Source organism: Callorhinchus milii, unplaced genomic scaffold (genome assembly GCF_018977255.1).
Source record: "Callorhinchus milii isolate IMCB2004 unplaced genomic scaffold, IMCB_Cmil_1.0 Scaffold14, whole genome shotgun sequence".
In the NCBI taxonomy this organism is placed as follows: domain Eukaryota; kingdom Metazoa; phylum Chordata; class Chondrichthyes; order Chimaeriformes; family Callorhinchidae; genus Callorhinchus; species Callorhinchus milii.
The window spans coordinates 3520295-3546928 of record NW_024704755.1 but is presented as its reverse complement, the minus strand read 5'-3'; the positions used below and the strand labels follow the sequence as shown (position 1 = coordinate 3546928).

At 40.6% G+C, this 26634-nt stretch overlaps 1 protein-coding gene across 1 annotated transcript in view; it reads left to right on the top strand.

The window, feature by feature from the left end:
- cdh13 (cadherin 13, H-cadherin (heart)) overlaps positions 1 to 26634 on the top strand; it is a 245349-nt gene that overhangs the window by 93616 nt on the left and 125099 nt on the right. The window contains exon 5 of the mRNA XM_007889261.2: positions 6737 to 6886. Coding sequence (XP_007887452.2) covers positions 6737 to 6886 — 150 coding nt within the window. The remainder of the gene's footprint in view (positions 1 to 6736; positions 6887 to 26634) is intronic.

The following is a 26634-nucleotide window of genomic DNA, read 5'->3' as shown; positions in this document are numbered from 1 at the left end:
TTCCTTACTCCACACAGAGCCTAATAATAATCCCTCCAAAACCAAAACAATAATAAATTGGTCATTTTCAATCTGCGACTGTTTGTGGGACATTGCTGTGCGCAATTGGCTGCCGCGTTCACCCACAAATATACAGTCAATTCACTTTACAGTGTGTTCTGTGAAGCGCTTTGGGATGTCCTCCCGATGTGAAAAGCGCTATATCAAATACAAGGATTATTATTATTATTATTATTATGAGCCAGGCTGTGCTGGCCTGCATTCAGCACTGACCCGGAATCCTGCAGACTCGTCTGGCTCAGGAACCAGACTATTGAGACTGTCACAGAGAGTGGGCTGGATTTTGACATTCATTTGCCAAACAACAACAACATTACATTTGTAAAGCGCCTTTCATGTCGGGAGGACTTCCCAAGCAATGGCATGTCACCTTGGAGCCAGTTCTGCTTCCAGGAGACGCAGTTTGCCTCCCTCAGGTTTGAAATCCACCTCAGTGATGTGCGTTTTGTGGGTTGGGAAATAAACCAGTTGACTGGCATCGCTTGTGATAATACTCCTACAGCCCTCCTTATCACATCAGTGCCAGGAAGACATTTAACGTTTTGGTAGAAGAATGTCAATTATTAGTGGATCATCAAGATCACATAATATACATGTCAGGAACATCCTGACTCGGGTTCCACTGAACCATCAAAGATTCCACTACCAACGTTTGCTATTATTTTGTGGGGCTCATATGGGAAATCATCAGGATTTTATATATATATATATATATGTGCTATTCCAGCTTACTTTAGTTCACATTTCTTCCTCCATTCAGTTTTAACAAGCGAATAATCATTCATCCTTACCACTGAATCAGGCATTGTATATGCCAGCCAGGACTCCTTGATGACTGAAGCGTCTGCTTTTAATTCAGTTACTGTTAGTTCAGGTTCATCAATCTTGTCTTTTGGGAAAAAAGGAGCTTTAATTTTGCTGTAAGCATAAAACGGCAAGCCGTCAGAAATGGAATACAGAGCAGTCCTGTGCATACTGATGTGTGAGTAAACTGGGGAGCAAAGCTTTCAGCTTAATGTCCTTTTTGATCCAATAAACAGTCCCCATAAGAGGACTGTATCATAATCCAGAGTTCGGTCAATGCATGTAAATAGCATTCCCGTGTACAAGAGGTCTAGGTTCATTCTATTTGTGGAACATTTCTGAGCAGTCACCATTTGCAAACTTGTTGAATTCAGTCCAAAAACTTTGAAGGCAGATTGCTGTGGTTCTTAACATAAACTTACAGAAAACTAGCTTCAAAATTAAAGCTGTTGTTACGAACTTGCCAAATTCTGGATGCCCTTTTATAATAATAATATTAATACTTTCATTTGATATAGAGCCTTATTACGTCATTGGGATGTCTCACAGCGCTTCACAGGATATACTGTGAATTTAATGAATAATAAATAAATTAATGCTACTTTAGTGAATCTGGATGCGGGTGGATCTCTCCGCACACTTGTATTCTCTTCTCTATGAAATCAAGAGATCGGTGCTTATTTTGGTCTGCCTGGCAGTCAAATGGTAGTGTTTGGTGTTTGTTTGTTTGTTTGTTTGTGATGAAAGATATAATAGCATATCATTTACATACCACACAGTGTCCCACAAACAGTCGTGGATTGAGTGACCAATTTTTTTTCTTGAGGGATTATTATCAAGATGCCTTGAAAAAGGCTAGTGTGTCTATGTCTGTATGTATTTACGTTGTATGTGTGTGTGTGTATGTATGTATTTATATAGAGGGTGAATAATGACTGGAACAGGATGCTAGAAAGAGTGATTGAGGCCAAGGCACTGGAATCATTTAAGAAACAGTTTTGATGCTGTAATGATTGCACAGGAGGTTGGGCATTCTGGAAGAGTGAGATCAAATGGACCGAAAGGCCTTCGATGCCTGCAAACCTTTGTGATCTTGTGAAATGAACGAATGGCTGAAAATACACTCCTCTATTCTGGATGTAATTTAAAAAACGCACCGAAATAAAAACAAAAGTTTATGTGACCATTTGGATCATAATTGGCAGAAGTCACTCGCTGCTTCACAGTGCCTTGGTTTCAGTGCTTGGTTTCCCTCTGCTTTTCAGATAATTCAGTGACATCAACAATTTGGAATATTGCTTTGGATTAAACCAAGAGAGACGGGAAGAATTAAAATAGCAAAAAGAACACGTTTTAAAACGGATACTACGAACGCTTAGGACAATCTGTCAGATAGAGTCGAGGTTGCAGAAGTAGTAGAAACATTGAAGAATAAATTAGATGCAGTGTGAGGAAGATAAAGCAGTGAAGCAGTAAGCATCTGTCGGCTGAATGGCCTTTGCTCAGCCTTGACATCACAAATGCTCTCTTACTTTCTGAACCTTTATAGACTGCAGAAAGTTGCAGTTCTCTGAGCTAAATCGAGTTCCAGCGTTAATTAAGTGCCTTAATTGGAGTTCTCAACCTACATTTCAGCATCTGAGTCAAAGCGTTACCCCGGTTTCTCCTGATGTCCTGCCTAAAAATCCTCCAGCTTAACAAAAATTGGTTGTTCACTTCGTGGCAGGTTGTGGGACATTGCTATGTGCAAATTGGCTGCCTCATTTGCCTACAAAATGCACAATCAACAGAAAACTGTTAAGTACTTTCAAACACTTTTGAAGTGATGAGGTAGGATATTACATGCAAGAATTGTTATTTATATTATACAAATATCTTATAATTGCAGTTGTTGATAATGATGCTGAGTGAAATTACGCCATTTATTTTCCACTTTGTCACAATCCATGCATAATTTTTTTACAGAAAGAACGGAAGAAAATTGGTCCCAGCGATAAATTTGCCCAACAGCTGCTAATAAACCCGAGTTATCCATTTTCCAATGAGATACAGCAGTTGTCAATTTCAGGCTGGTCTCATAATGTAAAAAAATCAACCAACCAGTTATCTCTGTGTACTCAGGTTGATTTTGTTAGAGGGCCATCAACAAATAGATTACTGTAATAAAAGTTTATTTAAGTCCGTCAATTTTCAAGGAGGGGAAACAGGCTTCCAGAATAAATGCCTCCATCTGTTCTCCTGGCTTCACCCTGGGTCAATTTAGATGCCAGATTACTCCTCTCTCCTTGCAGGACTATTTAAACTCATCAAAGATAAGCCTATATGTGGTCAGTACTCTCAGGTCCTTTTTTTTTAAAAAAATTGCTTTTTGGGTAAAAAATAAATTGAACTTGGCCCGCTCTTCAGACCTGTAAATAAAGTTATGAATAGGCTTGAAAATGTTTCGATTGCAATTAACTATTCAATTTAAACGATGACAGCTTGCATTTATATAGCGTGCCCTTCAATGGCTCGAAGTGCCTTACAGTGGTGGGGTTGGATGCTGACCAAGGTAGAGGGGGGAGCAGAGGTGCCGTAGTCATGGTAGAAGAGTTAACAACAACAACTTGGATTTATATAGCGTCCTCCACGCCGGACGGCGTCTTAGAGCACTTCACATTCTTAAGGTGGGATTTAAAGATAGATAAAGAGGAGCTGAGGCAGACAGATAGAGGCAGGGAGTTCCTGAGGTTAGTCGTGTAGTGACCGAAGGCTCAGCCACCGAGATGGGGCTGGGGGTGGGTGGGGGAGAGAACGTGCAAAGCAAAACCCCCAAAAAAAACTGCTGCGTGATTTTAAACGGCGCATTTCAGCAATAAAACTTATTTCATTTGATGGATCTCCAGCTCAAAAGGTCCATATGGCGATTGGCTTTAAAGGAATACCTTGTGATAGAGCTTGTTCAGGCAATACAGGACCAAAGTACAGTACAAATAGAATATTAAGCGAATGTGGGATGAGTAAATCAATCGCACATTTTTTCTTTGGGCATAATAAATCGCCTACTTATTATTCATTTAAAAAGGCTCTGAAAATTGTCTTTTCTTTTTGCGAGACTGCATTGGTTCTGTGTGCCAGCGTTTTTAGTTAAAATTAGAGGAGATCAAAAGGCAGACACCACTGCTGAGCTAAGTAGTTTTCGAAATTCACATTTAAAAAGAGTAAACCAGGCAAGTAAAATTGTGTGTGAGTTTGTGTGTATGTGTGTGTGTGTGTATATATATATACATAATGTCCTTGGAGACCTGATTTAAATCTTACCTGAACAGATGGGCTGAAGGTAGTTTGTCTTTGGTGGATTTTAAGAAAGCAAGGAAAGGGAATATTTTATTAGTTCTATGTGTATGTGTGTGCGTGCAGACAAGCTATTCCATTATTGCAGGTGAGGGATAATGTGGGAGAGTACATTAAATGTAAAACTTGCCAATACCGCCACTCAGTCTGCATTGATATTGATGGGTTTTTATATATAGACCGCAAAACAAAGTTATAGTTAATGAAAAACAAGGAGTGAAAGGAGCCGAAATGCTGCCTTGATGGGTACGAGTGAAAACATTTAACAGATAAAACCAGTCATAAGTCGCTTGCTGAACCTTTACCCACCCGCCAAACCCCCAGCCCCCCAAAAAGAGTCTAATGTTCAGCTTACAGCAGATCAACATCAAAAATGTTCTCTTCCCACGCAGCCTCTACCCAGTTTCTCAGATTACTTTCTAAGCACTGTCGGAAGCTGGATCTCACTTGCCCGTCTTAAACATTTCCTGCTGCTAATCTGTACAGGTGGAGGCACATTACACTCTATCTCCTGAGAGTCAAACTGAATCGTTTACATTTGAAATCCCATATGTAGATGGATTTCCCATCGTCCCAGGAGGTTCTGATATTGTCTGCACTTAAAGTCAGTGTAACAACACCGATGGAATACTGCAGTGCTGTCTGCTAGGCTGCGGGGAAAACTCATCCCTTACAGCTGAACTCAGCAACACATTCGACAGCTCTGCAATCCAGTAGAAGTGAGTCAGAGTAGCTGAGTCAATGCCAGATCCTTTGGTCTACAGGATCAGTGGTGATGAAGCTCTTCTGTCCAAATGATAACCAAAGTTGCTAAAAGACCACAGGATTAATTCAGATGAAGAGGTCTCTTTGGCCCTTCTAATCTCATCTCTCCTGAGTCCCTACCCCATCGTACTCCATCAAGTTTAATGCATCAAGTTTAATAATGATGATCTTTGCTTTCCATACAGTGCCAACAACACTGAAATAACTCAAATTGCTTCACAGGTGAATTGCTGGCTGTATAAAGTATAAAGTATTTGTGGACAAACATGGCAGCCCGCTTCCAGATCCGTAGTCCTTCAGATTAATTGGTCGTTCACATCGTGGCTGATTTGTGGGACATTGCTAGTGTGCAAACAGGCTCCAACTAATACACAGTTGCTTTACCATTCCCTGTGAAGCTTCTTGAAATGGTTCGAAGTTGAGTCCTTATATCAAATACAAGGGTCTGGTAGACTTTAATGGTCACATGCTTCATAGTGAACCCGGCTAATTTGATTTAGATGCTGGTTGTTCTTGTATTGGGAGCTTGAGTGCCTTGGGAAGCAGAGTAAGATTACCCCAAACTCATTTCAGCAGTGACCCTCAACATCTGATGGTGGCTTTTGTGCTGGTTCCCAAGATCTCCTGCTGTGAAAATCAAAGCTGTCTCAGTACAAATTGCCCTGTTTACAATTTCACTTTGGAAAATAATGGAAAACCTACAGAGAGAGTGTGGTTTCTGGGGAACATGATTCTAAATTTATAGTGTTCTCAACCACTTAACAAATAACCAGGCCAATTTTCTCATGGGCTATGTGTTTTCTATCTTTTAGCACCAGGCAGTAAGTGGTACTGCTAGGATGTCATGTTAAGCTTCATGATCATAGCACTCAATGCCCATAGGCTTTTTACTTAAATTAAGGGTATGCAAGAGTGTTGGTGGGAGCGCCTTTACTGCAGGTGAGAAATATGATTCTTGCTTGCGATAAGTGCCACTTTTCAAATCTATGCCAACCATCAGAAAATAGTCGTGGGGGGAGAGGAGATGGGAAAGTGTAGGGAGATAGGCAACATGATCAGAATTCAAGGTCAAACATTGTAACACACGTCAGGATTTCATTGGTTGAAGGTCCACTTTTCTGCAATCTTTTAACGTTGTACTGTTTGTCTTTTTGATGTTTTTTTTTAGTTATTTCGTTTGCAGCAACTTGGGACAGCTTCCCGACGTGAAAGGCACTATATAAATGTAAATATATTGTTGTTATTCAGTATTTTGAATTTCACATCCCTTCCCCAGCTACTTATTTTCGTGCCTTGTTGGCTCAGCCTGGCTCGCCTCTGAGTCATAAATTTGTGGGTTCAAGCTCCACCTTGAGACTCTGAACTCATATAGTTTAAGTTGGCAGTCTAGTGCAGTACTGGGAGGGGTGTGCTATATTGTTGGAGGTTCTGTCCTTCAGGTGACATATTAAACCGAGTCCTATTTGTCTGTTCAAGTGGATATTAAAAATCCCTGGCCAACTATTCGGGACATGAAAATATTGGTGGTTCGCCTCGTCGATGTGTAATTTCACCCACAAAATAGACAGTCAATTCACTTTACAATATATTCTGTGAAGCGCTTTAAGACATCTCAATGATGTGATAAGGCCCTATATCAAATGCAAGGGTTATTATTGTGATTGAAGTCTTCTTACGAAGCAATAGTGAATGAGTAGGTACAAACGTGATGCCTTGTTCTTAGTTTAGCTCTCTTTGTCTGACATTGAATGCATGTATTGTGTTATTTCTCCAGGTCATAACCGACAAGGAACAAGGCATCAGATTCCAAATTAGTGGAAAGGGTGTGGATCAGGAACCAAAGGGCATTTTCAAAATCAGTGAAAACTCCGGAGACATCATCGTCACTCGCTCACTGGACCGCGAGCAAATAGACATGTATATTGTAAGTACTGCATGCGATTTATAATTTTTTTCATCATTTTTAAGCCAAGTATGACAATGGGCACTGCAATGCTAATTCTACCCCCTGCAAGGATTTAATAGGGAACGGTGAGATAATTGATGGTGACAGTGGAAATGACATTCAATGCTGAAGACCTCCCTTTTCAGGCACTACGAGTTCTATTTCATCAATTATCTCATCTCTTATCTCTCCTCTCAGCCTTTCCCGACCATCCTCCACACATCTTTAATTTGTCCCTCCATCGAAGCCATCCTGGCAATGTCCTATTTGCTCTCTGCTTCTCTTCATGTAAGCTCCATCTGATTGGTGCTGTCTTGACCTCATGCCATCCTATTTTTACTCCCAATTATGCAGCATCTTGCATTTATCTGCATCAAACTTCATTTGCTGTCAATCAACCCAGATCTGTACCCTGTCAAGCTCCCTTTAGAAGATCTTGGCTGCCTGCTCTGATTCCACAGTCCCCCCAACACCAAGCTTGGTGTCATCTGCAAATGATGTAATGATTAGCAAGCAGCAAGGGTGTATTAAAGTAAGGCTGATTTGTTTGAACAGTGAAATAAAAGTGAAGTGAAGCAGTGGAAATCGTAAAAAGTCAGTGCTTAACAGCATCACTGACAGGGCCATTGTGTGGATTGCTAACAGTGGAGTCTGTGAACCAGGCCTTTATTTTGTGTGTGTATGTGTGAGAGAGTGTTACATTTCCTTCTGATTTTTTCCGCATTAAGATCTTAATTCCAGGTAAATATTTTGCTGGCAGTGTTGAGGCCTATCAGATGTGTAAGAGCAATATCACACCGCGTTTTGCTCGTAATCCGTTTTTATCCAATACTGAGTATTCATGGGAAATTAAACCATATTGCATAAAAGTGATGCATTTAGGAGATACATAATCAAATCATTTCCTACAGCGTGTAATAGCAAACCTCTTCAGTCCACACTCCAATAAGACAGAGCAGTAGGTGGCCCTGCACCATGAGAACATACAAAATTGGTTTATTCACCTCAAGGATTTCACTCCCACAGAGCCATGCTCCAGAGGTTTCAGAAAATCAAGCTCCTTGTGCCCGCATTGTTACTGCAATAAGCTTTGCTTTTTAGTAATTTATGTTGTAATCCCTGCTTCCTGAAAGCTTACCTTGATCGAACCATTGACTAAGAGGGCAGCCGGGCAATCAATGAGTTGCTTTATGCTACTGGGAGGACGCTAGCTTTGATTTCAGCAGTACATTACATTATAGTACAGTAAGTACAGCGATTTGTGGGAAGTGTGCTCTGTCCTTCCCCCCACCTCCCTGCAATGCATCGCATCAGAGCTGTAACGTAGCCCCGCGCTGATTTTGGTGGTGATCAGGTGTTTGCCTTTTCGAACGTTAGCTAGGAAGTTGGTCGTGCCAGCAGTTGTAAATGGTCCATTAAAAATCCCTGGCTGTGCAGAGGAGCACAAGGGAATGCTGCCAGTGGAGCTCACACCTAAGCGCAGTGATGTATAAATATGCCACGGGCTATTGTACTGTTCACCATCCCCTTACAGGGACTGAGGCCTCAATACGCTTATCACTGGTTCACACACAATTTACACTTGACGCTGCGTGGGGAATTGCACTGATTCTCAACAAACATGCAAATAACATATTATGAGCATTACATTCATATCGCATTCTCTGAAACTTGCTTCCTTCTCAATGACCTTTTAGCATCAGTGCCAATTTTCAATTGAATGCGGTTGGTAGCACATTAGATTCCCCTTCCCATTACTCCCTCCCATGTTAAGGCACGGTGCCACACTGAGCAAACCTTTGCGAGCAGCACAATGTTAATCTCCAAATCCGAGGTTTAAATTCTCCAATTTCCAATTCTCTCCATTTATCTTGTTCCAACACCTGCTCACTGTGCTCCTGAGATGATGAAATGGTGAAATTTATTGGTGTGATGGACTTTTTAATGACTGCCATCAGTAAAAGCATCACGATTGGCAGATGGGATGTGCTCTTACAGGAGGACTAGTGGCTATATCTAGATTTCCTCCACCGGAATTAGGCAGATCAACAGTGATGGGCAATCCTGAGACACGAGTTGTTTGGGAAACTCAGAACTGCAATCATTGGGCATTTTCTCGCATAGGAAAATAGGAACAGGGGGAGGCCAATCAGCTCATCAAGCCTATTTCCCCCAGTTTAGTAATAATAATAATCCTTGCATTTGATGTAGTGCCTTATCATGACTTTGAGACTTCTCGAAGGTCTTCACTCTGGAACTCCATCCCACGGTCCCTTCGCCTCGCTTTCTCCCTTGCCTCCTTCAAGGCCGGTCTCAAGATTGTTCTCTTCGACTGTGCCTTTGGTCTCCCTCCCACCTCTTTGGCTTCCCTCACCCCTACACCACCCCACCTCCCCCATGCTCAGGCCCCAACAACTGACTGTTCAGCACTTTGAGACGTCCTCCAGATGTGAAAGGCGCTCTATAAATGTAATGTTGTTGTTGTTGTACACAGAATATACTGTAAAGTGAATTGACTGTATATTTAGTTTATTAGATCTTAGCAGGTATATTAATCCCAAAGCCCTGTCCTTTACTGCCTTCCCCCCACTCCCGTCACTCTCTCCCCCCCACGCCCCCCATGTCCACTCCCTTCTGGAGAAGCGTGTTGCACATCTGTGCGAAGACACATTTCCTGCCCTCAGTTCCGTTTTTAAGGCTCTGCTGCCTTTGTATTGCATCCCACTACCAGCTGATACCTCTCCAGTGATGCTAAACTGCCTTAAACTATGATTTTCAAGGCAATCTTTCAAATAAATAAGACAACATTTGTCAAAATAAATCAGCCCGGCTTCCAGCACACTGGAGCTGATGTGCATGACACTGTAGGTGCCCTACACAATGAAACAAGAAGTGGAGCTTCCACTCGATGAGCACAGGCAGAACGGGTCATTGAACTTTTTATGCAGATAGATATTTTTCTTGTTATGTGACTGTGGTTCACAAGGACTGCTGACTGTGTGGCATCAAGTGCCTGCAATACCAATAGAAAAGTGCTGCACGTTTCCAACGACATGTCCGTGCTTTGAAATCCTAGCGTAGACCTTGAAGGTGCCTACACCGACTGAGAGACGAAGGAAACAAAACGCCAGTCATTTTATGTCTCCGTTCATTGGCTGCTGCTGCAATTAGCGCCGTTATATTTTGGCTGCCGATGACAAAACTATCCATGTTTTTTCACCTTGAAATGCACATTAACTGAGAAGAGATCACTGTTTCTTGTAATTTAAGCAATCCCATGGAAATAAACACGAATTATTGAAAATATTACTTCTGCGTTGAGGAACCAGATTCGATAACGAAGAGCTTTGAACATTAATTTTAAAATCCAGAGATTTTAGAGGCAAGAGTCAACGTCTTTTGCCAAATACTGAGCAAAGAATGAATGAGAGCCTACAAATATTGTGGATGTAGATAGCTTAACTGGGTAAATGTATCAAACGAGAGACCAGCAGAGCTGTGAATTTTTAGTGAAGTAATGAATGAGCTCTTCGGTGCTTTGGAGAATCAAATGTTTTGATTAATCTTTCCTGAGGCTGATGCATTTACTGTCTGTTCTGGTTAATAAGTCCATTTAAATTCCACTTTTCATCAGGACTTTATTTCTTTGTCAGTGACCAAACGAGAACACATTACAATCAATAAACATTCAGGGTAGTAGTTACCGTGATTCGCTATCTGCTCTGAAACTCCACAGCATCCAACACTACTGACACAGGCCAACTGGAGAATTGTGGGTGAGAATGTCTTCTTTTTAACCTCTCAAAACTAGGTTTGAGCTCAACTCCCAACTGCGATGAGCACTTTTCTCTTTGGAAGTGTACTTGTTTCAATGACTTTCTTTTCGAAAGAAATGAAACTCTGAGGATACCACACGCGGACTTTCAATTTCTATTCTCAGATCTCCTCCACAGAGAGCTCACTGTTGTTCCTCAGAGATATTCATTCTAACACAGAGATTAATCCTAGTTACTTTCTTCCGCGCTGCCCACCCCCCACTCACTCTCCATCCACATGTCTTGGCAGCTAGTAACTGTACACAATAATTCAGTTGCAGCCTGACAGAGCACTGTATAACTTCATTACAATAGCTGGAGATTTGAAATCACCTCAGTGTAACAACATTGCTCCAAAATCCTGATTGCTTTGATTTTTGTCACCTCATAAGGATTGAGTAGCACAAAATCACCACGATCGCTTTGATTGAAGAAGTTCCCTTTGACCTTATCCTTTCAGAATACCCACCCAACAGTTTCTTTGTTCCCTGCATCGAGATGTTTTTCTTTAGAGTCCAGCATCCTGGCTTCCATCATCCTTCCTGATATCCTTTTCCAGCCATTAGTTACCCTCTGGGTAAAAAAAAATACTTCATGGTGTCTGCTCTGAAATTCTCCTTTCCTACCCTCAGCCTGTGTGCTCTTGTACTGCTGTCTCAGTGCATCCGAGAATAAAATAGTGTGCAGTGAGTCATCCAATGCCTCTCCTATCACATGGATAAGAACGAGGGCTGCTTAATGCACATTTCCGTGCTATGCATTTACCTATGTATCCAGGTGAGAAACGTGATCAGGACGGTGGAAACGACAGTGCCATATGGTCTGCTGTTCCCAAAGTGTGAACACGCTGTAATGAAGAGCACGAGGTGGAAAAGAGTTAAAGCAAACGCAGTTTTTCTTCCCGGAGAGTGAAATGTATAATCACACCTCGGAATGCAAGAACAAGCGGTAATGATTTATTTTGCAAGTCACAGTCGTCTATATCAGGAGGCAGGAAAGCAAAGGTGCTGAAAAAGGTGAGAGCATGATCATGGGACATCCAACAGGGCAATCATCACTAGGACAGTTTCACAACCTGAATTCAAGAAGTGTCCCAGCAGTGTCGTTCTTGCTCACCAGCAAATTGCTATTCAATAACTGACATGAAACATTCCTTGTAGAGGTTCTGATTATGGACTGGTCCAATGACAGCAGATAACTGTCATTATCAGGCAGTTCTTCTCCTTGTGAAAGCAGACAATAATAGGGGCGTTCATTCCCTCCAGGCTTACAGCAAAATGCTTTCTTTCAGTTGGTAAGAGGCATCTTTCCTTGGAGTAAACTAGTGTCCCTTTTGGTCTGTCTATCTTTAGAACTCCCTCGCTCATTTCACTTAGAAGGTTAGAGCGCCAGTCACGACTGGGACCCCGAATCCTCAAGAAATGTCTCCGAGCTCGGGATTGCTCAGCAAACTAGCCGCCGATTGAAATTCTCCTGTTGGGAAGAAACGGAACAGTACTGAGTTAAACACAGTGGGTTTATATGACAACTCATTGCCATGTTGCTGTGTTGCCATTACTTTGACCGGAAGTGTCACTCCAGGTGAGACACAGTGACACAAAGATAATACCGAGTTAATTGAATTTCGGCCTCTTTTTGTAAATCCTCGCATGTTACAATGCGGATACAGTACGTACTTTAGCATCCAGTGTTACATTTACCTTGAAATAGCCATGTGTCTCTTTGACCTGAAATCTATAAATATCTAAGACAACATGAACAGAAAAAAGACCCAGTGAATATGACTTGTTAAAGTACATTTGAGAACAGCTCTCCTCTGCCCTCTGAATCCTTGAATATAAATGGACATTTGGTGCAATTAATTCAGTCAACAGGTGTCTTTACTTTACTACTTACCTAGCAGTTCGTAGAACCCAGTCGTATACCACAGTATATGCTGGGAAGCGCTTTGAGACGTCTAAAAGACGTGATAAGGTGTTATATCAAATGGAAGGATTATTATTATTACACTTTGGTTTGACACATCTGCTTCTATCTGTCTACCTGGGCATCGCTGCATTGTAATGGATCACTAAAATATTGAATAGCTTCTATGTTTGTATTTCTGCAGCAATTTTTTTTGGAGTCACTGATTTTTGTTTTCCCCATCTTCCTTCAAAGCTGTTTGAAATTGCAATGTTTGAAACCTGTTGCATACTGACCCGTCCTGCTTCTAAATAAAGTTCGATTTACATGTGGGATCTGTGAAATTAGCCAGAAATTGAGTGGGAGATTGTTGGGAAAAAGATTGTGCAGCTTTAGAGCTTTTCTAATAATGTAGTCGTTTAGTGTTCTGACATCTCTAATAGAAATTATCTCTGTAGCTATTACTTGGCAATGATCTTCTTGTCTGTCTTAGAAGTTGAAAATCCACCAACCAGTATTTTAAATAGGCAGCTTTATTTTGACTGATTAATTTCATTCCAGACTTCAAAAACCCACATAAAAATGCTCTAAAGAGATGTAGTCAAATACGAATATTATCCTAACACTTGATATCACAATTCTGTTCATGATCATTAAATCACAGAACCACAATTTAATTTCCCACTTCAATTTATCTCATTAAATATAATAGACCATGTTTAACATCTTTATTAGTTAAAGGAACATTTAGTTTTTTTGCCTCTGTTAGACTAATATAGGCAAATTAAACAAATACTGGATCGTATTTGCTACTTAGCAAACTTTTTGTGTACTTTGTTCTGAAGAAGTAAAGGATAATCTTTGCCTTAACCAGTTTAAATTAAATAGTATTTGGGCCAACATGAGAGGTTCAGATGAAGAAACCCTTTGGCCCATTTGAGATTGTGGAACTCGCTGCCTGAAGCGGTCATTGAATCAGATAGTATAGATGCATTCAGGAGGAAGCTAGACCTTTACATAAAGGAGAGGGGAATAGAAGGATGTGGGAGGGAGTAAGGAATGAAGACTTGTGTGGAGTATAAACATCGGCACAGACTGGTTGGGCCGAGTGGCCTGTTTCCATGCTGCACATTCTTTATCAATCTTTAATCTCATCCTCCCAGGATACCAATCCTACCTCCATCCCACTGTGGTACCAAACTGGTTCTTCTATGAGTCTGGTTTGTGTAAGTAGAGAGCTGAGATAATTTGGCATGTATGGACCTAGCCCAAGGTCACTGAAGAAAGCCCTGACTTTGTCGTTAGCCATGAAAGCATTGAACCGCAACATATTTCCTTGCACCTGGTGAAAACACCATTCTAGTTACATGGCCCACGCTCATCAGTTTGCAGTTGTGAGTGTGTGTTGTTTTTGGCTCTGTTCCTCTTTTTCTATTCCTTTTAAAAGGCTGCCTAATACAGTGCTCCATTGGCAGAGTGCCTTTATTTACCTATGCCTTGCACTACCCAGAGAGGGAACTTGTTTTCACGCCCATGGTTCACCGCACAACGACTTCTCAGTGTTGGTGGAGGGAAATGCTAAATGGAGCAGGAGGGAGCACCGTGTTATTGCCACACATCAGGCACCCAAGAGGGAGAACCTTTTGCATGTGGTGTCACAAATGTGTGTGTACCTGAGAGGGGAGGGGCTGGAAGAAAGAGGGAAAGGGGAAAAAAAAATCCGTACTCAATGGATAGATACCTCAAGTAGTTCTGTCTAATGTTTCTTTTGGGTGCCTGGGCATGATATGACAAGCATCACTTAATACTGCATCCACAGTCAGAATTAATATCTAAAGTGAGCACGATACAATAATAGGAGAGGAGATATTTGTTCAAGTTCTGTATCGGTTTCTTGCAAATAAGTTTTCCCTAAAATCCACATCCAATACGCATACACTGCTCACTTAAAACCTCACCCAATTAGAGCAGTTACTCATTATGTTTTATACCTTGTGCATTTCAACTGTGGCGGCAACGTTTTTCACATGCAGCATGATAGCATGATAAAAATGCCAACTCGACCACACGGAGACAGACTCGTAATGAGATCAGATGATTTCTTAATGAAATTCACTTTATCTTAACATAACATGTAGGAGCAGGAGTAGGCCATTTGGCCCTTCGACCCTGCCCCGCCATTCAATCGTGGCTGATCTTCTAATCTAACTCCAGCTAATAACCTAATCCTGCCTTATCCCCATCTTGTCGCAACAGAAATCCACTTTCTTCTATGTTAAAGGAACTCTTCCATATTTTCTCTCCTCTAATGAAAGTTGCCTATATTTAGAAGCAAATAAATAGTACTAATGCTTGATGGATTTAACCTTGCTTATTTGGTGTTTCTGATTGTTTTCCCTGGCAAAGTGTCATCGTAATCCCATTTCAATGGCAAGCTATGCGGTTTTAACCGGTTAAACTCCAGCAGTTACAACCAGCGGACATTCTGGGGTCCTCAAGCCTTGGTTCTTGCCAAACAGCACTTAATTCTCTCCGGAAATTAGGTGAGGAGGGTGTGTCCCTCCAGGGGGAGAGAGTGCACATTCCATTCCAGACACCGGGATTTACACGTGTGGGTGTCGTGCGTGGAACTCTCAGTCTGGTTTGGATACTCTTAAGCATGGTGATGGGTTTCCACGTGTGTCAGATACTTGGCTGACCTCCCCAAAAAATCCCCAGCAATTTAACCAATAATAAAACAATGCATCATTTGTTTAATAATAATAATCCTTGCATTTGATATAGAACCTCATCATGTCTTTGAGGCGTCTCAAAGCGCTTCACAGAATATATTGTAAAGTTCAGTGACTGTATATTTTGTGGGAGAAACACGGCAGACAATTGCGTACAGTAGTGTCCTGCAGTTGTGGATTGAATGATCAAATTATTATTGGTTTTTTTTGAAGGGATTATTACCTCCGGAAAAGCGATCTGACAATCGACTAACAACCGGGTTTCTACTCACTGTAAACAGAAGCGTGTGGAGTAAGGAAACTTGCCCAACATTTCGCCCTGACCCGTTTATGTTGATCTGCCTTGCAGAATTAAAATGTTATATTTAAGGGTGACATTAACTGCTGAATAAATTATATCCATTATCATGTCTCGCCGTATGCATTGTAATTCAGGTCACTTCTATATAACAACCCTGTTATTATGAAGAAATTATTTTATACATGTCTAGTATGTTGGTGGTGTCAGTACTGATTAATGTGCTGCTTAAATTACTATCACTGAGGGTCATTTAATAATTCAAGTAACCTTCAGAATGCCATCCATGGGAGCTCTGTGTAGTTTCTTAATTGACCTATGCACATTACTGTAGTTTAAAAGGGAAAAAAATATATAAGATGTTAAATTCCAATGAATCTCGTGTTGAAATACCCATTCACTTAACAAAATTCAGCTTGGAAGTAATCCATATGATTTCATGGTGTGGACAGAGAGAGAGATATTATATATGCTTATATAGTAGCAGAATTTCTCTAGATCAGAAAGAGAGAATCGGATGAGGAAGGTCATTTGATCTTCAGCCCATTGATCTCATCCTTCCGTCTTCCCATCATAGCATCAAGCTTTTTTTAAATTGAATCTCATTTCCTGGCCACAACCAACCTTCCTGGAAATCCGTTCAAAGTCATTAATTATCCTCTGGGTAAACAAATACTTTCTGGTGTCTTTCCTGAAATTGTTCTTTCATCCCTAAAGTTGTTTCCTCTTGTCTGCTGTCTTGGTGCAGAGTTTCTCATATGCATGTGACAGACTGTGTGCCATTTTAATGTCACCTATAATGAGGCTAGGAAGCAGTAGCCTGTGTTCTGCCAACTCTTGTTGAGTGTTTGTGTATATAACCAATGCTAAAGGTTTCTCCTGTCTAATACTAAATCTCTTCAAACCCTTAGTTGCTTCAGTTCAGTCTAGGTATTGGTTGCCGATATGTCCCCCGTAGAGAAAGCATCTATGCTTTGCTTTACTCTCTTAGTTTTAGCCGTTCAGAACAGGCAGTCGGGTCTATGTGAGAGGATCGAGTGCACAAAACGGGTAGTTTGTATTCCGTCAGAGAACTTATTGATTGAATCTGACAAGTTTAAAGTCTTGGACAGTAATATGTGTGCAAGGCCACTGGTCTGTCTCATCCTTTGCTGTGACAGCTCTACCATTAGCCACCTCATTGCACACTCAACCAGAGAAGCCAAGTAGCAAAGCTCAATTGATTAATTTCCCCAGTCGGTGCCCTTGACACCAGATATGCATGTGTGTCGTGACATGGAAAACCTGATTGTTTAAGACCCCCACCACTGATCAGACAATCAATCATTGAATGGCAATAATATTTATTCCAGAGAGTTTCCTTACCTTACTGCTGAATAAGCAATGTTAGGAGCGAAATAGATGTTTTTTGTTCCTTAAAACAAGATTTTGGACGATTTTAATTTTGAGGTGTAAAAAAGCACACTCTGGACTCGACGGATAAGATTCTCTCGAAAGAGTGAGTGATGAGTTATGTAAAGAATCTTTGCAGTTCGTTTGTGTGGACTTGTCATTACTTACGTGACTCCACATTCTAGCTTTTTAACCTATGTTCAGGGATTTATTTGATCCAAAATAAAATGATTGCTGTCGAATCCCGGCTTCGCCATAGACGATTGATTGATCCAAACATGAGTCATAAGTAAGATGTGGGCAGATCAAAGGCCCATTTTGGCATCTGGGCCCATCAGACGAAAGCATCCTGTTTACCAGAAGTGAACCTCACAACCTAAATACTGCGCAGCACATTTTCTGGATCTGCTTCCTTTCAAATAATGGAATTAGCTTATTAAGGGGGGGAAACAGAACATTTACAGTAGGTTAATTGTAACGAACTTAAGTTGTCATTTCTCACTTCAGTGTCTGCATTTATTTGGCTCTTTACCTCATTCCTCCTATCTTCTCTCTCCCACCCCCACAAGCTGACCCACACCTACACTCCATTATATGGCCTTAGAATTTTTTTTATTGCAGCAAAAGAACATTACCACACAGAAATGTCCAGCACACAAATACTTCAGTAAAAGTAAATCAAGTTTGTGTAACCCATTGTAAACTGACAAAGCCTCTTAAGGAATTATGTTACCTCTAGTGCCTTTCATTTTGTAAAATAATATAACATGTTAGATAGAAGTTGAGATTCACTTATAAGGACACAAGGTTGCCCTAAGGATATATTCCCCTCCCCACACACATCCATACAAAAATCTCTATTGTGCATCGTCAAGACAGTTGCTCTTGCATTTGCATTTGCTTTGCTTGTGTTGCAGTAAAGCGTACACTGTTTGCCTTCAATTTAACTGTTGCTGAACAGCAAGCTTATTTTCAAAGGAGGTGTATAACAGCTAATGGAAACAAAGCCCTGCTGGGTTCATTATTTTGCTATTTCAACAAGATCCAGTTTACTTCTTAAACTCTTTTCTCCCGGGACCTGACACTCAGACACAGTTTAACAACAACAACAACAAATTACATTTGTATCGCGCCTTTCACGTCAGGAAGATATCCCAAAGCGCTGGGCCATTGCCTTGCTAAGGGCCCATTCAGCTGAGAAAGTTTCAGCGAACAAGACACTGAGCCAGACAGTTTAAAGTTATTTGTACAATCTCGCATTAAATTAAAAAGTATCAAGGTAACCACAGGTGTTTTTTTTAAATGATCCAAGGGTGTTCAATTGTTAGCTACTTTGGACTGCAATGAGTAGGACCAATTTACTCAATTTGATAGGCATTTTGAACCATTTATTAATGTTTCTCAACCCTAACTCACGCTCCTATACTTTATCTTTATTTGCTCGTCACCATCCCATTCACTTAATCTCATTTCATTGATCTTCTGGTGAAATCGATTAAATGGGAGTTTCACCCGTGGTGAGAAAACTGGATCCGACCAGCAGAAGTTGATGCTTCAGTGTAAAGGCGCGTAGGAACAAGAGAAGGCCGTTCAGCTCCTTGGGTCTATTCTGCCATTCTATTAGATCATGGCTGATCCTTATCTCAACTCCCCCCACCAAAAAAAGTATCCAGATAATCCATAGAAATTGGAGTTTCTTTGGGGTGACTGGTTCAGTGCAATATCAGCTCAGGCGCATGATACTGAAAGTAACCACAGATGTTTTCAAATTATATAAATTTATGATTTACTAATAGAGTAAATAAAGTGCTTGAAACACCAAGATGGCTCAGTTACTTTAATATTCATCTTAATCTAATAACGCGAGTATTAGGAACACAGTTTTATATAATTTCTGAAAACAGCCTTTCCTTGTAATTTGTTTATCCTGGTTTAATGATGTGCATCTGCTTGCATGGTGTTTATATATTGTTGAGCAATGGGTATGCATCTCTGTCTCTGACAGCCTTGTGAAGAGGATATGGCAGCAAACACCCACTCTGCCTGGAAATTTCAGCAGATAAATCAGTTATGTTATTCACTGTCCAGATTGAGGAAATCCATTAAAAAGGGAGCCTATATTCCCAAAGAGGACTGTGAGTGAGCGATGCAGGCAGTCAAATCTGGCAGCAATTAAATCCTCGTAGATTATGAAATAATCCAATGCATCTCGGTTGTGGAGCTGAAACACAATACACTTATAGTGGTCATAAATCGAATGGTTGGAATAGAAGGGCAGTGTACTTTAACTCCATATACTTTAAAATGGCACATGAAGTATTCTTCAGAAGATAAAATAATTAATTTTCCCTTTGTCAGGCAATGTACCAAGTATTTATAATGAGGGGAAAAAATCCATTTTGAAAGCCCACCGCCAAGTCTAGTAAATTTCCCAACAGGGAAAACTTCATTTCTGAATGATTATCGGCTTTCAGCCCAAATAGTCCATGTTGTTGGTTAAACTCCACGCAAGCCTCCTGTTCCTCTCCTAATCCATTCTCCGGTGTACCTTGATTCCCTTCTCTCTCGTGGATGCTCATTCACGTAATTAAAATAAACGACTTGAGTTTTTCCCCTTTTCCTGAGTTCCGGATGTAGTTTGGTTCTCAGTTGTCGATCTGCACTGAATGATCAGTTAGTTGCAGCACAGGATGGCTTAAGCATTTTGCAGACAATGGTGCTAAAATCTTGGCAGATGGGAGTTATTTATTGAAGATTAAGTGAACGACTGCACTCAATCCTCGAGCAAATGTTTCACCAAGATGTAAAACTGGGAAATACTCATTTATCACCACAATAAAACTTGGCTAGCTTGATACTTAATGGTTGTTTCCATGTTGCTCTATTTAGCTTGTCTCTTTTTCAGATACTCTGTAGAGTTATAGATGGAAATGTATTGGGGAAAGGGGAGACAAGGCCACCTATTTCTAACTAAAACCACATTTAGAATGTTTTGAGAATGATTGGTATTCAGTGTTAATATTTCTGTTATGAGAAAATGTTGATATTTCAGAAAAAGCCACTGGATGAAATGAAAATACCTCTAGTTACAGAAAAGCCCCCAATCTACTGTATTTGGCATCATACTATGCACGATGTTGTTTGTGGGACACTGCTGTGCGCAAATTGGCTGCCGCTTTCAACCGCAAAATAAAACAACAACTTGTGTTTATATAGCGCCCTTCACATGGGGTAGTGTCTTGGTGTGCTTAACAGTGGCGGAGCCTGACTCCCAGCTGGGGAGAGAGGTGGGAGGTGAGCGTAAGTTCTTCAGGGGTGATGTGAAAAAAGGGGAAGGAGAAGGCAAGGCGGAGGGATTGAGGGAGTGAGTTCCAAAGTTTCGGGGTGTAATGGCTGAAAGTGCACCCGTCGATGGTGGAGCAGAGGGTTCGAGGACAAGCAGAAAAACAGAGACAGCATTGGGATAGGAAATACCATACCTCTTACTGACTAAGGCATCATAGGCACTGACTAAGGCACTTAGTCAGTCCCTATGATGTACAAGTTGACATGTCTAGATGTGAGGAATTTGCTACCTATAGTTTTCCCTCTATATATTTGGATGCTCCCAGAGTGAGTATTCCTCAGTTTCAGGAGGTGCCTTTGGATTTCTTTGGGTTTGAGGATACTCGGCACAGTCTGATATTGCTGAATGGCCCATGAGCAGACGAGATTGTGACAGTGCCCATACTCTGATTTCTTATGTGCCACACCCTTCCAGAAAGTTCGGATGGATTTGACAAAAGCACATTCGCACATGCATACCATTGCCGTGCATTTCTCACAAGTAAAAAGATCCTTAAAATTCGGTTATAGTGCTCTGGTGCGACTAGCTGGAGCCTGAAAGCTGAGTGAGTATTAGTCTTTGTTGACACAGCTCTCTTACCAGAGGGCTATAGTAATTGGAGTGCATGATCTTTTTCTCTATGCGATACTGACTCTGCTTCTTTTAGTCAATTAGATCATCCAATGATGGTCTCTCTCTAATGGGTGGACTTTGTGTCAGACAATTTCCATCCATGATTTTCTTCGGAACTTGCTTGGTTCAGTGAAATTAATGGATGAGCAAAGGGCGGGACAGGTTGTGATTTATTTTCTGATTCTGGAGAATTGCACATCTAAAGTTTGGATTTTAAGCTGCATAGGGGGTGGGGGGTGGTTCAAAGTCGTGACGTGATCTCATTAGCAGCTCTAGAATTAGCCTAGGTACCCAGTTTGGGAAGGAGGTGGTCAGTTAGGTAGGGGTAGGGTTTCCGAATCTTGATTGGTATTTCTTACTCCCTGCTAAAAAGGTTATGTGTTTAAACAGGATCGAGCTTGGCTGTGACTCCCTCTGAGGTTGAATCTCCTTCAGTCCCTCACAGATCAAGTTTCGTATGTAAACAGATGAGGTACCAACTGGAGAGTAACTGAGGTCAACATAGCACCATGTTTCCAGGTGGAGGATGAAACGAGTCCACTTTCAGGAGATGGAATATAAACACAGATTGCTGATCAGAAATTATCAATACTTTACATTGGGTTTCCATCAGGAAAGAGCAGGGGAAGATCTCTTGCTGCTATTGTTGCCCAGTGCTTAATAAATGGAGAGCTGGGTGGGATCACAAGGTAGAAGGTTGGCAGCTTGGCGGTTTGGGAGCTGAAACGATCATTTTACATCATTCTTGTTGGATCAACTGCTACGTGCAAGTAAGCTGATTATTATTATTGTTATTTATTATTAAGCAAACTGCTTGTTGGGTAAGCAATGAGTGAGATTGGCATTTGCAAGTCAGGGGAAGGGAAGAAATATTGACCCAACCTCCCACAGCTCAAGGTTAGTCTGTATACGTGAGCAACCACGGTGAGCAGGGCAGGCATATGATGGAGGAATAAAACCCGACATTAAAGATATAATTTATACAGTCATTTTCTTTTCTGTTTCTCAATACCAATTTGGTTTTAATCTTTCCCACTTGAAATGTCAGGACTGCGGTGGTAGGGGGAGAAAAAGAAAGAATGTAAACAATGAAAATATGATGAGGCAAATAGCCTTGTAATTTTTTTTATTATTGTTCCTTTATGATGCTGGATTCAATAATTTAATCCAAATTGATTATGATTTGAACTTCAACACTGCCCTGAGAGCTTAAAGTTCCTAATTAAAATTAATGAAGGGTTAGAACTCTACCTCTCAGAACAAAATTATGCATCCACCTCATACCTATAGAGTTATTAAGAATGACTGATGAATACCATAATAGCTAAATTATGTATCATATGCCCTCAAACAGTCAAAAGAAAAAGTGCTTAATGAAGATTTTGCCTCTATCGCCTCATGCAATAGGGAATGAATGCTTCTTCCAAAGGTTATGATGCTTAACTCGGTTGATTCATATAGACAAAAGGCTTAGTTGAAGATGAAATGTTCTGCGCACAAAACAACAAAATCTTTCAGGTGCAGAGTGGAAGAAATTCGTTGGCATTGACCTGCTGTAAGGGTTTATGTTCATCGACAAAAAAATCTGGCGATGACTTGGAGGCAAATTAATTATTTCACCAGGTGGAATCCCGTAGCGTGGTGGTTAGTGCACTCGCCTCGCAGACGCAGGGTTGATTTCTGGGTGGGGTGAAACCTTAGGCAAGTTTCTTTGCTCCACACACCTCTATTTATCTAGCAGTAAGAAGGAACCCTTTTGTTTTTAAAGGGATTATTACCCCCTGAAAACGATTGATTACCGGATCGCTTTCAGGGGTTAAATAATCTCTCAAAAAAAATGTGGTCACTCAATCCATGATTGTTTGTGGGTCACTGCTGTACGCAATTGGCTGCTGTTTCGCCCACAAAATCCACAGTCGATGCACTTTACAATATAGGGTTTAAGACGTCTCAATGATGTGATAAGGCGCTATATCAAATGCAAGGAATATTATTATTAATTAGTGACGCTATATGACACATTGACTAATGAATAAACAGTCTGAGACATTATCCTATCTTGGAGGCGCTATTTAGAACTGCAAGTTGTTTTCTTGTCAAATCTTTCTAAAACATGGAGGTGGAATTGGATCTGAAATTATTGGTATAAATAAGTAATTTTGGATTTATATTCAGTATTACGTAAATAGACTACGTAGCAAAAGAAACTAAATAGCCACTTCTCCTTTGGGGTCTAATTTGTGGCAATTCTAACTGGGTCCTTTAACAAGGAAAGCAAGTGGGGACTGTGTTCAGTAACCAGAAATGCGTCATGCTGATTCATGGGAACTGCGTTCTGAAACTAGATTCCGTTGAAAAAAAGTCTAAAGTAAAAGCAATATAATCCTTACATTTGAAACAGAGCCTTTTACGTCATTGAGACATCTCAAAGGACTTCACAGGATTTATAATAATAATAATCATTGCATTATATATAGCTTTTTTTTCGCCCACAAAATATAGTCAATTCACTTTAAAGTCTATTCTGTGAAGTGTTTTGAGACGTCTCAAAGACATGATAAGGCGCTATGTCAAAATGCAAGGATTATAATATATATATATAGCTTTCTATCATGGCATTGGGATGTTTCAAAGCGCTTCACAGGATATACTGTACAGTGGTGACTGTATTTTGTGGGCAAATGCAGCAGTCAATTTGCACACAGTAATGTCCCACAAACAGCAACGGAGTCGATAACCAATTTTTATTTGGGGTGATTGATAATAAATAGTAATAATCTTGCTTTGATATAGCGCTTTTCACATTTTCTAGACGTTTCAAAACACTTCACAGATTATACTGTAAAACAAATTGACTGTATATTTGTGGGCGAAACACGGCAGCCAATTGCGCACAGCAGTGTCCCACAAACAGTCATGGGTTGAAGTGACTAATTTATTGTGGTTTTTTTACTTGAGGGATTATTATCAGGCGTGTGGAGTAAGGAAACTTACCCAAGGTTTTGCCCTGCAGGGAATTGAACTCTTGCTTCCAAGGCGAGTGCTCTAACCATTGAGCTATAGGATTCCACTGGCCAGTATATTGGGAGAAATTCCCTTCTCTTTTCTAATAGTCCAATGGTATCTTTAACATCCACCTGAGCAGGCACCTTAATGTCTCATCACAAGGACGGCACCTCCAACAGTGCAGCGCTCCACCAACACTGCATTGCAGTGTCAGCCTTGACTCTTTGAGCCTAAGTCGTGTGGATGCACTTCCAGTTTCTTAAATAAGGAATCCTGTTTGAAATCGCAGTATATTAGTCCAATTTGTGGATTCTCTTAAAGGAGGCAAATCCTCTTGATCCTGAATTAAACGTAGACCTAGCAATCTACTGCAAGAGAGGTAGGTGGCATTGGCATGGGTTCTGACTGACAATCTGTTTCGCCCATGTCTCCTATTCGGTTGGCACAGCGTTCAATCATAGCATTGCTCTAAAGCGAGAGTGAAGATTAGCCGAATGTATCTTCCCTTATCTTAACTTGCAATCATGCCGGGGGGAAGAATAATAGGCTGGAAATTTCATGGCTTGTGGTCTATTGACTGAAAGAGCTGGGAGGCGGGAGGCATGTGGATTCCCTCCCTCAAAATACTCTTTTGTTAATCCGCCTTTTATTGAGTTCTTCATTCTGATTACCAAAATCGTAATAAGATCAGATCCCAACATTTATGCAGCGATCACCACAACTGCACAGGCTCTTTTGTGGAAAGTCCCTGCTTAAGTAATCCTTAGTGTAATAAATATTTCCGATGTCAGTGGGTCATTTACAGCGGCTCCCAGCACTACAATTCATCCCAGTACGATTGCAAACGATTTCCTGAATCCGATTGTCACTTATTGATTCCCGCTGAGAACTAAACTTGTATTTTAAACCTCGACCCGAACCCAGAAAAGAGAATATTTCCTCTGGCGCCTTTTTGCTACTGATTTTCTTTCAGGCCGATTTTGTAAAAAAAAAATGCATCGTAAGTTACTCCAATGCTATAAATAGTTGATGCTCAGAATGATGTTGCACCTCAGGCAATAAACCTTGTGTGAGATTGCAACAACCCCCTTTGGTATTTGATGGGAGTTTAATGTCAGGTCAGTCTGAAACAATTACGCCATGCCAGAAAAAAATAGCCCACAACTGATCTACTTCACTGATGCAACTTTCATTCACAAAACTGTAACCCCTGAAAGTATTTGACGGATTCTATATCCCTTTTTGATTTCCTATCAAAAAAAACTCCTCCTGGACTCGCAGGCTGACCTAAAGGGAGGTTTTCTAACTATTGTTAATCCGCGAGGAAAAGACGTGGTTTTGTGCTGTGCCTCGGTGTCTACATTAGAAGTGTCAGTGTGCATTTAGGAGGATCATAAAAAGTAGCAAATATGTATTTTAACATTAATTACGAGTGAAAAGAGAGAGTCAAGCTACTGTATCTTGAAAAGTGAACTCCAAGCTCATCTACTTTGTGTGTGTGTGTGTGTATGCGAGGAGTTTAACACACCAGGCTTATTATAGAAGTACTGTACTCTGCTTTGGGAGATGCATAGATGTCTTGAGGTCCATCATATTCACTCCCAAGTGAGCAAACATTCTTACTAATGATATAAGATCGTGCGTGACCCGCACTACGACGTTTCTAATATAATAATGGGTAAACAATGCAGTGAATTGCTACAGAGGAGTTTGTGACAGCCCAGAACGAAATGGCTGTTCAAATATTCATTAGAAGTGACTTTTGTTTTGGTCTATAGGGCTGCAAAATGTCAAAATAAATAATCTCCGAGAGCTCTGAGGAGCATTTATGTGCAGAGAATTTATTTACAACTCTTAAAAATTAAAAATAGTCCGTGCAAGTGATAAAAATATCCTGCAGTTCCAAGCACGCTTCCACGGATCATAACATTATTTTCAGTGAGGACTTAACGACTAAAGTAAAAAGACACAACGTGTGGTGCCCCAGAATATTTCTCACAGTATATTTTAAGCAAAAATTGTCTTGTTATTAGGTTTACACAATAGAATTTCCATTGTCTGTTCTGCATATCTAGAATCCCCTTTACGTGCATTCAGAGGCAGAAACATTGCAAATGTACAAAGCAATCATGCTTTAGCCTTGATGTTATTAATGTTCATTGTGTTCTCTATATTGTTTGCCAATACTTATTCTCAGTAAACTGCATTTCTCTGCATTCTGTCTATGAGATGTCGCCAGCAGATAACTTCCACTGGGACTACTGGCTTTGACTTGACCTAGATGTTGGTTTATTTATTCCAAGTTGGTCCAAATGATACAAAAACTGTATCCTTAATACAAATAGTTCAGACATTGACTCCTCGAGATCTACATTGGCATGATCAGTGGGGCTCTATTATTCCAAAAACATCTTGTTTATAGTGGAACAGGGTAAATGGGCTCAATGGTTTCCATCTGTTTCCGTTTTCCCATTTTTTTTNAGAGAGAGATTTGTGCATCGAAGAAACTTCTCTGCTCTAACCATGGATGTGGACAGGAAAGGCAATCCTGTCTTATTTTGATAAAACAAATAGTGAAGTGATTCTCCACACTAGTTAGGAAAACCACAAAGAGGAACATG